General features: G+C 39.1%; 1 protein-coding gene across 1 annotated transcript in view; it reads left to right on the top strand.

Annotated features, from left to right (window-relative positions):
• Window positions 1–13509, top strand: part of LOC144531728 (uncharacterized) — a 103310-nt gene that overhangs the window by 44769 nt on the left and 45032 nt on the right. The window contains exons 6-7 of the mRNA XM_078271992.1: window positions 407–521; window positions 6734–6864. Of these exons, the coding sequence (XP_078128118.1) occupies window positions 407–521; window positions 6734–6864 (246 nt within the window). The remainder of the gene's footprint in view (window positions 1–406; window positions 522–6733; window positions 6865–13509) is intronic.

Here is a 13509-nt window from a genome sequence, read left to right as displayed (position 1 = left end):
TGTGTCGTCCGGTGACTTTCGTGCGCAGAAATTCGAGTGAAGATAATTACTTCTTCTGAAGAGGCCATGTTGTTTTTTTAATCCTCCGTGTTCTCCTTGGTTACTAGCAACTGCGTGGGGGAGGGGTTGGGGGGGTGCCCGTGTGCAATCACGAGAGGCTTGTATCATGTGGACAGTTTTGTTGTCATTACTTAGAATTCCTCATGGGGGAGACAGAAACTACGCACTATAGCTTTAAAAGATGTTTTCACTACTATCAGCAGCCAATAGGATCAGACTCCCAGGGGTGGTTGGTTGCTGCCAAAGCTGTTGGTTGTGAAACACAAGGCAGATTGATGTTGATGTACGAGGGTTACTGTGATGAAAGCTGATGAAATACTCTGTCTGTCTCTCTTTTCTTTCAAAGTGTCCAGAGTTCCAGAGAAACAGAGAGGACTTCCCTGCTTTCGCTAGACAAACTACGGCAGCTGATAGAAGACAAAGTTCACGTCCTACAATCCCCATTCACTGAGGAGCAACAGGTAAATGATGAGAAATCATTACAAACTGAAGTGTATATTATCCCTTATGTAAAGTTACTTGGTACTTGCTACTACTACTTTGAATACAACAGGAAAAGTTCAGCGTCATGTTGCTACTGTGTATTATAATCCAATTTTAGTTTTTGTAATGTTGATTAACCGCTACAAACCAGTGAAGTGTAGTACATTAACAAGGTGTATTGTGGTAAAAATGAAAAAAGTTTTTCAAGAATTTTCTGAGAGATGAAAATATAAATTTGGAGGGATCATTTTCCTGAGCTATACGACCAAACAATGTTGATGAGTCATTGTAGTAGTGGCATTGGGTGTAAAAATGGTTTTTGATGTACAGGACTTTTTTTTGATGATCCTAGTTTTGATTAAGTTGATTCATACCTCAAGGATGATTGACACTGATAGACACCGCAGGTGCCAGATATTAGGGCTGCATTATATGAGGAAAATATGCGATTATGTTGTTAAATATCACGATAAAGATATTACTCACGATACATAAACAGATATTAAAGTGTACTCAGTTCTGCATTTCTGCTGCTTTCTGTATTCTTCTACAATACAACAACAAATTGCCTGTTGAATTCAAAACAAATGAAAGGACTCATACTCAATATAATGTACAAATGTAAAGCAGCTTAACCTGAATGTGAAACATGACGCCTCCAGTAAAAACAGTTTTATCGATGATTATCACCAGTGAAGCAGAGCTATCAAGTGTCATTCTGTCTTTGCTGACGTTGAAACTCGTCTTTGGATCTTTGCTAGAGGTTTCGGGGCTAATTGCTCAACACTGCCTTAACTGCATTCCTCCTAACGGTCCACACAGCGATTTGTTTATATCATCACTCCCTTCATGTGTTTCGCTTGCTTTTTCACTCTATTTCTCTGTGGGAATCTGTGTCCCTCTCTGTTTTTCACTGTCTGTCTTCCTCCCTCTCCTTTCCCTCGTTGTTGATCACTCCCGAGGCCATGCTCGTAAAGACAGCTCAAATCCAACGTGTTCTCCCACTCTATTAAATCATTTTTCAAAAGCCTTTCAAAAGGCCCAGTGTGTAACGTGTTTAGCTGATCATTATCAAAATCTGTGTTGCCCGTTCACAAACTTGTCCTTTTTCATGAATATTTACCACCACCATCAATTCCAAGTATTCCTTTTGGCTTGAAATTTTACATTTGCATTATCCTGAACTGAGGCAGACGCTCCATATTCATGCGCCATCTTGAAATACGTTAGCCGGTAAGGGACATACAGGACGTACTGCTCGCGTTTTCGCTGTCACATGATAAACTCACAGGTGCTGCTAATGCTGCTAATGGGTATCGTAGCTTCCCGACCCGGCAAGTTTGAAGAACGGTAAACATGGAGGACCACACGTATTCAAAATCCAAATTTCACGAACAGGAGTCTTGAAAAGAGCAAAGAGACCGTCTTTTTGAAGCGTGAAGGCTACCGTAGCTGTAATACGTACTTTGAACTGCGTGGCGCGAGAGAGTTGATTGCGATATATGATCTCAACGCTAGATGGGAGAAATTCCTACACGTTGGACCTTTAAATGAAACTTCCCTCACGTGACTTCCCTCACGTAAAACGAGTGTGATGGCTGGAAAAGACAGTATGCTCACCACTAGGGATCGACCAATACTGGTTTTTCAAGGCCAATACCCATACCAATTATTAGTAGTTAATGAAACCGATATTTGGAACCAATATGCATATACAGTAAAATTGAAAATCTTTAAGTCAAAATTAAGATTTTGGAATGTTACAAACTTCAACACAAAACTTTGTTTAAATGCTATAAGCAATTATTTAATAAATTACAAACTTTCAACATTATTACCCAGTAAAAGAAGTCAAAGCGAAACCGAAGCAGAGGGACAGACACAGATCTGTAGCCGAGCCAAGTAGAACACTTTTTAATTAATTAACGTTATCGGTTATCAGGCAAATAAAACGCTCATACAGATAATCTGCAAACTGACAAAAAACGTCCCGATAATTGGCCAGGCCTCATAATCGGTCTATCCCTACTCACTAGGGCTGCAACTAACCATTATTTTCATTGTCGATTATTGTCTTAATTAATCGATTAGTCGAAAATGGTGAAAATGTGGATCAGTGTTTCCTAAAGCCCAAGATGACGTCCTCAAATGTCTTGTTTTATCCACGACTCAAAGATATTCAGTTTACTGTCACAGAGGAGTGAAGAAACTATATAGAAAATATACACATTTAACATAACATTAACATTTGAGTCATAAAAAAATGACTCGATCCGATTAAGAATTTAACAAAATAGTTGGCGATTAATTTAATAGTTGTCAACTAATCGATTAATCGATAAGTCTTTGCAACTCTAATGCTCACTGTATGCTCACTTTGTTCACCTCCTCCAGTTTTCTGCTCCTAATGGTCAAATTGAAAGAAACTTGCTAATTTGACCAATTCTACACTTTTGCAGAACATTTTGCAGAAATATTATCCAATTAGGAGCCATTTTTCTGAGCCAAAATCAAATGATGAAGCAAGCATACACAAATGTCTGCCGAGAATCTTGTTATCCTAAATTCTGTCTCCTCAAGCAGTACTTATCCCCAGGCTGTGTATTACTCTGATCTTCTACTCTTACCTTAAACCAGGGGTGTCAAACTCCATTTCACTCAACTTCACTAAGGGCCCCACTGGAAAATAAGAATCCCATCAAGGGCCAGACATGTAGCGTTTATTGACATGCTTTTATTTCATCAAAAAGAATATCTTTGACAGTATTACTGTATTTTCCTGATATTTGTCGCATTTTTGTAGCTTTATTTTTCCACATTTTTGTAGCTTTTTCAGTCTTTTTTGCGGCTTTCTCCAACGTTTTTGTCGCTTTTTGTCCGACATCTTTTCTCGCTTTTTTCAAGGTTTTTTTTAGCTTTTCTGGACACTTTTGTAGCATTTTTTTTCCGACTGTTGTCGCATTTTTGTCAACATAAAGCCCTACAAAAGTCAGCAAAAAAAATTCCTTAGCCACCGTAGAATTTAGCAAATCAAGCAAAACAATGATTACATTTTTAAAAGCCGACTATCACACAGCTGACTCACAGCAAACTGTTTCACAGCCTGAATATGAAAACCCGCACAGTCGGCAAAAAAATTCGGCTTTGAGCATAATTACAGTTTGAAAAAAGGTTTTCATGTCTCACATCTATTGTTAGAGGCTTTCATGATATGTAAAGACTGGGGATCTTGCAAGGACACACACTGCATGACTACAACTAGATTCGTTTTGAAAAATCTTAACCAAGCTAGCTAGCTTTCGCTAGCGTTAGCTGGTAACTTTAAAGGAATGTTTGCCCATTTTCTGTTCTGCCGTACATGCAGATGAGCTGCAGTACCTGGGGGTCTGCGTTTATTCGCCGGAACAGCTCCCGTTGGATGACACGCTTCAGAAGCGTTGAAGATCGGCAACTTTCCCTCTTTAGTATTTAGCTTAGCACGGCGCTATAGCAACCATAAACAACACTGACTCTAGTAGTTTGCTGCATCCTATTTGGTGCTGGAGGGAGCGCACCCATTGGTTGTTGACAATATTCACATGATTCAACTTCACTACCAAGACTCAAAACTTACGATAACATCAAACACGTTTGAATTTGTCGGAACGTCAAGATGGATAAAGACTGACTCGGACTATGTTTTACAACCACCTTACACTAAAAGATTGAGACGACGGGAGCGTTCCCAACTCTAGCAAGACTCTCACGACTTCATTCCAATATTGGAAATTAGACAGTGGAATCGCTTAAAGAGTCGTTTGGTGTAAGGTCGGCATTAGTTAGGTAACAAACATACTTATTTTAACCCAAACCACGATCTTTTCCTCAACCTAACAAAGTAGTGTTATGTAAATTAAAGTGCTCATATTATGCTTTTTGGCTTTTTCCCTTACCTTTATTGTGTTCTATATCTTTTTTTTGTGCACATTATAGGTTTACAAAGTGAAAAAGCCCAAAGTCCACCCCAAAGGGACTTACCATCTCCAACAGAAAACCCTGTTCACAAACTGCTCCAAACAGCTCTATTGTAGTCCAGCCTTTACTTTCCGTGATGAACGTGCATTATAACGTGTCACTTTGTAACACACGTTATAATGCTCGCCTAGCTGCTAGCATGGCACTCCCTCATACTCTGCTTCTGTCTGGCTAGTAGTCCTTTCCTACCTACTGAGCATGTGCGACTCCCAATAAAGATGGAACAAAAGTAAGATGCCTCACTCTGTAGCTAAAACAGAGAGCTCAACACACAGGGTGAAAAGAGGAGCTGCAGCAATGTGCAGTACAATAAAAATATGGTGTTCTTTGAAAATTAATCCATGTAAACCTATTCTGATATAACCTCTAAATACAATTATGAACCTGAAAATGAGCATAATATGAGCACTTTAACAATGTCAACCACGTGTTGAGGACTACCCTGCGCGTTGAGAACTGTCACTGAACGGTTACCCACTGCGTTAAAAAGTGACACCAATGGGTCCTTGTGTGATAAGTTGGGAGTGAGAGTGCGTTGGTGGAAGAGAGCACTGGCATTGAGAAGGTTACCTTTTTATAGACAACATTCAAGTGAAAAGTAACAAAAGTACATTCATATTACATATGATTTTTAAAGAAAAAATCTGCACATCCAAACACTTCTTCTGTGCATGTGCATAGGACAAAAACATTGACTTGAGGAAGCAGAAAACCCCACACACTGCTCTTGCTGCAGCATCACCATTTATTAAAGAAAACTAACGTTTCGGTCCCTCTGTACCTTCGTCAAAATGATCAAGTCCTTATTACTCACTATTAGAAGCCTAAGTGTAGCTAAACATTTGCATAATAACGGCCTATATTAGCTCATTGTATTGTATCATAATTATAATGTCTGGAAAGACACATTTTATAATTCCGCTTGTAAGCTCCAATGTGGACGGTGAGGACTGAATCAGGCTTCTGTGTGAACAGAGTGCGAGTATGTCTCTCAGACTGAGTGAGTCAGACAGATAGACAGAGAGATAGACAGACAGACAGACAGACAGACAGACAGATGAAAGGGAGGAGGAGGGTGATCTTGGTGTTCTGCCAGAATGACTCAGTTGTTCTGTTGTCTTTCAGCCCACAGCCGCTCACTGACGTTCTCTGTCACCTCGACGAGTTCAGACTCACAGCGTGCTTAGGTGCTACCCACACCAACTTTATCTTTACTCGTCATATCCTTTAGTGTCTCTTTTGCTTTTCCCTTTTGTCTGACGGTCTCCTTTCACCTCCACTCTGTTGTCTGTCTGTCTGTCTGTCTGTCTGTCTGTCTGTCTGCCTGCCTGCCTGTCTGTCAGTGATAAATCACTCTCTTAAGTTTTACTCCACATGTTGTTATGTCTGACACAGCCGACTACCGAGAGCTGAAGCATGAGTTTATTTTAAAATGTATTTACTTAATCATGATGAGTCAATCACAGCATTCTACGGTCAGTTTTTTTTCCTGGATAACAGCCCGTTTCTATGTAGAACAGACCTTTGCGAAGTATAACGGGGTCCTGCATGGCCCTGTCGGGGTTCTAATTGGCAATAATGACCGGCTCGCTCTACATTATCCCTTACATATTCTCATATCAAATACTCTCCCTGACTAAATATTATATGATGAGTTATGGAGCGTTTGTCTAACTCGTGTTTTTATTGTCAGCACACTGTATTTTTTCTCTAAGGCCCAGTATGTAAGGGTCTTCCCTTTCACCCTGGTAACTAAAAGGATGTTAACATGCCAATTCACTGTATGTTAGCATGATTATCAGGCCAGCTAGTTGTAGTAGCAATATGTACAAACATGCCACAACCTGAGGGACAGTGAATGACCGACCCCCACACACACACACACACACACACACACACACACACACACACACACATACACACAGGATCATGTTGTTTTCTCCAGCGGAGAAGAACCTGCTGTTGTTATGAGATACAGTGAAACTCTAACTAAAATGATTATAAAAAAAGGTACGCACTAAAGCTTTAACAGACTGACAGCATGTAAACCTACAATCATGGCTCACTGATGAAATGTTTGCTTTCCAGTTAGCCATTGCTTTGTGGATCTCCAATATGGCTGCCAGGGGGTGTGTTACAAAGCTTCTATAAGTGCTCTGTCTTGTCTTGTGATCAGGGTTTGGTGTGTGAGGAGAACACAGGGAGAGGAGGACTGTGGAGGTTTGCCGTTTTGAGTAAGAAGCTGACCTTTCACCTCCAGCAGCTGCAGAAACAGACAGAGCAGGAGCTCAGCAACATACACACACAGTGAGTCAATGGCATGCTATGCAGTGTTGGGCAAGTTACTTCCAAAATGTAATACATTATATATTACTAGTTACTGTCATTTATGAGTAATTAGTTATATTACAATATTACTGTCTCTGAATTGTAATGATTTGCACTACTTTGGAGTTACTTTCACTAAAATAACGGCAGAAGTATGACTTGGCAGGTAGCTTGTGAATTTCACCACGGCATCAACAAAGTCTCATCTTTTTCCACTTTAATCATAGTTTATTCATAATATTTTGTACTATTAATCTGAATCTGCAAAGTAACTAAATCTTTTAAATAAATAATGAAAATACTTACTTTTATAATAAAAGTACCTTACAATTGTACTGAAGTTGCCTATGGTATAGTTACTTCCCACTGCTGATAAAACGTAGGCCAAATGATAATATTTACATGTAGCAAGCCTGAACATTAATTCCCAACATGTTTACATCTGTCAGCTGCTCGGACACATGGCTGTCCGCACTGACATACCGTTACCTGTTGGGACACAGATGTTGTCCGTACCGTCTCTGGTTCTGGCTCTGACCACGGGAACAGTGACGGGACAGCTCGCTTTAACTCCTGAAAAAAATGTCCATTTCGCAAATTTATCAGTCTCTGCAGTCATTTCAACCACCGAATTCCAGCAACAGGAAATGACACTCACTTTTTTTATGTGCCGAAATGTTTCACGGTTTTGGTGAATTCTTAAAAAAATAAAACGCCACAAAATGTCGGGTTAAAATGCGTTGTAACTCGGGTAACTGAGATTGTAACGGGTATAATGCTACTGAAATTGTATTAGTAATGTGTTATATGACTACGTTACAGCAAAAAGCAATACATTACTGTAATTGCGTTACTCCCAACAGTGATGACATGAAAATGCTATATACAGTAGGCTAAATAAGACGGAACACAGAGTAGGGCTGGGTATCGCCATTCATTTCCCGATTTTGATTTCCGATTCGAAAGGTCCCGATTCGATTACATTTCCGATTCAATGTTGATTTGGGATATTTCAGTTACAATACCAATTTTGTGATTCTGCAATTGTACAAGGTTCCCTCTAACCTGCTGCATTATTACGAGTAACTGATTACATTAAGAACTGACCCCAAAGCATTTACTTTAATGGACTTTTTATTTAGGCCTAACATAAACACAGTACAGCAGTCAACACAATAAAGTGCAGTTCTACAGACTCAGTCAGTGAGTATTGAGTGACATTTTATTGAGATCGTAATTGTATATCACGATATCTTGATATATGATTCCATCATGATATGATTCCATTGAAAAATGATAGCTTATCATATTGAATTATTGCCCAGCCCTAAGTAAAAGTTTCCAGAAATATAAATATTCAGTTCAATTACATTTTTTTTTATTTTTTTATAGTATCAAATCATAACAGGAGTTATCTCAAGACACTTTACTGATAGAGTAGGTCTAGACCTCTATAACTTACAAAACATGAAAAAAAAAAAATATTACAACACAAAAAATAAAAATATTATATTATATTTTCTAAAAGTTGACAACAGTCTTTTAAAACTCTTGAATAGAGAATTTAAAAAGTTAATAATTCAAAACCACAAAATATGATCCTATTTACTAAAGAAGCTCTCCAAAGGTTGCTCATGAAATGTAACTGTCAACATGCATGTTTTGGGTCATAAGAATTTGTGTGCGATTCCCAAAATATTTATTCTGTAAACAGGAAATACGGTGAAGGTATATTGACTCTAATATTAATATATATACAGTGGGGCAAAAAAGTATTTTGTCAGCCAATTGTGCAAGTTCAAAAATCCAGAGAATCACATTGTAGGATTTTTAATGAATTTATTTGCAAGTCATGGTGGAAAATAAGTATTTGGTCAATGACAAAAGTTCATCTCAATACTTTGTTATATACCCTTTGTTGGCAATGACAGAGGACAAACGTCTTCACAAGGTTTTCACACAATGTTGCTGGTATTTTGGCCCATTCCTCCATGCAGATCTCCTCTAGAGCAGTGATATTTTGGGGCTGTCGCTGGGCAACACAGACTTTCAACTCCCTCCAAAGATTTTCTATGGAGTTGAGATCTGGAGACTGGCTAGGCCACTCCAGGACCCTGAAATGCTTCTTACGAAGCCACTCCTTCGTTCCCCAGGTGGTGTGTTTGGGATCATTGTCATGCTGAAAGACCCAGCCATGTTTCATCTTCAATGCCCTTGCTGATGGAAGGAGGTTTTCACTCAAAATCTCACGATACATGGCCCCATTCATTCTTTTCTTTACACGGATCAGTCGTCCTGGTCCCTTTGCAGAAAAACAGCCCCAGAGCATGATGTTTCCACCCCCATGCTTCACAGGAGGTATGGTGTTCTTTGGATGCATCTCTGCATTCTTTCCCCTCCAAACACGACAAGTTGAGTTTTTACCAAAAAGTTCTATTTTGGTTTCATCTGACCATATGACATTCTCCCAATCCTCTTCTGGATCATCCAAATGCTCTCTAGCAAACTCCAGACGGGCCTGGACATGTACTGGCTTAAGCAGGGGGACACGTCTGGCACTGCAGGATTTGAGTCCCTGGCGGCGTAGTGTGTTACTGATGGTAGCCTTTGTTACTTTGGTCCCAGCTCTCTGCAGGTCATTCACTAGGTCCCCCCCGTGTGGTTCTGGGATTTTTGCTCATCGTTCTTGTAATCATTTTGACCCCACGGGGTGAGATCTTGCGTGGAGCCCCGGATCGAGGGAGATTATTAGTGTTCTTGTATGTCTTCCATTTTCTTATAATTTTTCCCACAGTTGATTTCTTCACACCAAGCTGCTTACCTATTGCAGATTCAGTCTTCCCAGCCTAGTGCAGGTCTACAATTTTGTTTCTGGTGTCCTTTGACAGCTCTTTGGTCTTGGCCATAGTGGAGTTTGGAGTGTGACTGTTTGAGGTTGTGGACAGGTGTCTTTTATACTGATAACAAGTTCAAACAGGTGCCATTAATACAGGTAACGAGTGGAGGACAGAGGAGCCTCTTAACAAAGAAGTTACAGGTCTGTGAGAGCCAGAAATCTTGCTTGTTTGTAGGTGACCAAATACTTATTTTCCCGAAGAATTTGCAAATAAATTCATTAAAAATCCTACAATGTGATTTTCTGGATTTTATTTTCTCATTTTGTCTCTCATAGTTGAAGTGTACCTATGATGAAAATTACAGGCCTCTCTCATCTTTTTAAGTGGGAGAACTTGCACAATTGGTGGCTGACTAAATACTTTTTTGCCCCACTGTACAAGTAAAAGCCCATGGACGAACCCGGTTGTTTTTATTGAAACATACACTCTTAGAACTGCTGGGTTAAAAATAACCCAACTTGGGTTATTTTGGTAACCCAGTGCTGGGTCCAATATGGACCGATCCACCGCTGGGTTGTTTTAACCCAGCAGGGTTGGGTTATGGCTTTGACCCAGCATGTTGGGTTATATTTTCTACCCAAAAATGGGTTAAAATGACCATGTTGTTTGGTTAATACTACCTAAAATGGGTTGGAAAAATACAACCCACATTCTGGGTTATCTGTATTTTTTTTTTCACTCGATTTTTTGCATTAAGAAATGTATTTATGAAATAATCAAGCACATAACATCCCAGCATTTTGTTTTTATTGCTACAAGCCAAATATATCACTTAAGACAAAATTAAACATTTCAATTCATTTCAGTTAACATTAAAAGTTGTATAAAAGAATACAAAAGTAATTTTACATTTTCTGACTTAAAACATGTGATGTGTGCATTCACTTATTACATCATTAAACGGACAAAATAGTCACAATTTCTCAAACGTCATGCATTGAACTATCAACTAGCCATCTGAGCTCTCATTAATTTGACAGTGTTTGATTCATGTCCCGGTATCTGAAAGTCGGTAGTCTAGATGAACTCCCAAACTTTAGCACAAAGTTGACATCGAACAACAATCCCAGCACCACAACACACAAGTCATTTTGTAAGATTCTAGCTCACCATACCTGGAGTGTCCACTAAGCGTGGAAACTCTGTGATAATGTCTAGCATTGATGTAGTCCCATTTGCTCGGATCCACTGTGCCCTATGCATGGCAGTCTCCAACATGTGTTGGCCAACCTGGGACTGTGGCCAGATGTTATTTTTCAGTCACTGCGTCAATTGGATTGCCCGCTCTGGAGTTCTAGTTGGTTCTGTGATGAGAAGAGAAATGAATAAGTTCTACCAAGCTGTGACATATTAAGACATCTAATTTTTTAATAGAGTGGGCCGGTTTCCCATACAAGAATCAAGCCTAGCCCTAGACTACAAGAAAAATTAAATGAAGAGTTATGTAAAAAGTTGAATCTCTGTATATGAAACTGGCCCATAGAGTTCAAGTAAGAAGTACTTAGTATGTTGCAAACAGGATAGAGGATAAGTCAAATCCACTTCTAAATGCATCAACATGAATTGGATTGAAATGGAGGAGCAAGACATCTTTCTGTACCTGATAAACAATGACTCGGGTGTCTTGTGGCACTTGTGATGTTAAATTTACTCGTCTGCCAGAGTGGAGCCTTTTTCAGACATTGCGGAGACGCTCTTCCAGAAAGCCTGTTGCGGGTTTATGCCCTCTCCCTGGGGTGAACCATGCGTCCTAAAGTTTAGAAGTATACAAAAATGATAAAAAAAAAAAAAATTAAAAAAAAGAATTCAAAGACATTAGGTAATAACTAAGCCAGAAACAACTCTGAAATTAAGAGCTGAAGTTAACATTAGGATAAAGCTGAGCCAACGATGGAACAGCTTAGCACTTGCCTTACATGTACTGCCTGATTCTGCACAAAAAGCTCAAACTTGGGTGATGTTGTCTTTCTAAAGATGATCGTATTGTGTTGCAACATATGTTGTAAGGTTTAAGCTCATGTTTTTTAGGGTAACTCCTTTTAACTCACTTTGCATTATCTTTGCTATCTCTTTTTCCTCTTGCACTCATAAATGCTACTCTCACTACTCGCTTTCCTTGTGCGGCCACACTGTCACTGTCAGGGATTGTCACATTTGCTTTAGGTCAGTTCATTATTGTGTGGTTATTATACTTATACTTCTAATTATTGTAAAATAACGCTAGCTTGATTTTATCCTGACTCACTCGAGCCTAGGCTAAAGTTAGCTAACATTACCTTAGCTACATATTAACAATACAGAAATAAACCTAAACACAAACATACCTCGTAACTGTTAGACTGCTTAACACTTACGAGGGGGCAAGTCTCTTTACTTTATCATTGTCCTCTTTTGCGTTATTATCAGGTTTTATAAAAAGTTCGAGAGCTCAGGCCATAACGTTAACGTTCCTATTTGCCTCCATCATCTTCACTGTCAAGTGCGTCAATCAATCATGACGTTCGGGATGCTAAATAATACTCATAACGTTAACGTTATATAGTTAATTAATTCCGTGTAAGGAGTAATGTGTGTTTACAGTTAGGAACCAAAAATAGCAATATAGAAAAACTAGAGATTTACTAGCTAACGTTAGAGGAGAGACAGTTAGCTAGCTAGCTACAAAATAAGTTTTAAACTCTTGAGCTAACGGTTAATTGCTAACGTTAATGTCCTATAGCCTTATAGCTCGCTGGCTAAAGTGAACTAACGTTACGGTTAACCATACAGAGAGCTAAGTTAATGCTAACATGTCTTTCAGTTCAGACTATCATTAAAATTGTCTGGCTATTCTAACCTATTTGTATTGTTTTACGTCTTAAAGTTTCCTATCACTTACCGGAGCTATGGTCGTTGACGTCCTGGTGCCTGAATTCTGTCCAGAAATGGCCAAATGGCGGAAGAATTAGCCTTGCTTTCGTTTAACCCATTGCATTGGGTCACAATCTTTGACCCAACGTTGGGTCAAATCCACCCAACCTAAAACCCAACAGCCTTAACCCAGCATTTGGGTTATTAAAATAACCCAGCGTTTTTTAGGGTGTACCGTATTCTCATATTCTGAAAGAATATAGAAATGTTGCATTTTGGCAAAAATCCTCACTTCTTTTTTCTGAAATTGGACTCTCCTCTTTCTATAAATCAGGACCATGTTATGTAGCGTAGAACATGTGAGTAGGAGGCAGCTCAAACACGGATGTGGGAGTTTCACTGTATCTCATAACAACAGCAGGTTCTGCTCCGCTGGAGAAAACATGATCCTGTGTGTGTGTGTGTGTGTGTGTGTGTGTGTGTTGTGTGTTGTGTGTGTGTTGTGTTGTGTGTGTGTGTGTGTGTGCATGTGCATGCTCTCGTAAGTCTATCTTTGTGAGGACCCAGTTGAGCCTTTGCGCTTGGATTGATTTATGTATATGTATGTGTTTATATGTACTTTTTTTTTTTTTTCAAAAAGTCAAGAATGAATGTCCATGGTAAGGGGAGACGCTACAGACAAAAACATCATTTTTCAATTTTGAGTTTTTGGTCTATTTTGCTTCCGTAACGTCTTCTTTCAGACTATTGTGGAAAAACATGTTTAGGCATTTATTTTACTACACTTTGTCTATTTAAATTTCTCCTAAATTCAGTAAAAGTTAGCATTAGACAATGCCTCATTTGGATATTTATAGATTTTCAGAAAACTTCTTTC

Source organism: Sander vitreus, chromosome 16 (genome assembly GCF_031162955.1).
Source record: "Sander vitreus isolate 19-12246 chromosome 16, sanVit1, whole genome shotgun sequence".
Classification (NCBI taxonomy): Eukaryota; Metazoa; Chordata; class Actinopteri; order Perciformes; family Percidae; genus Sander; species Sander vitreus.
This window is presented reverse-complemented; position numbering and strand designations above follow the sequence as displayed.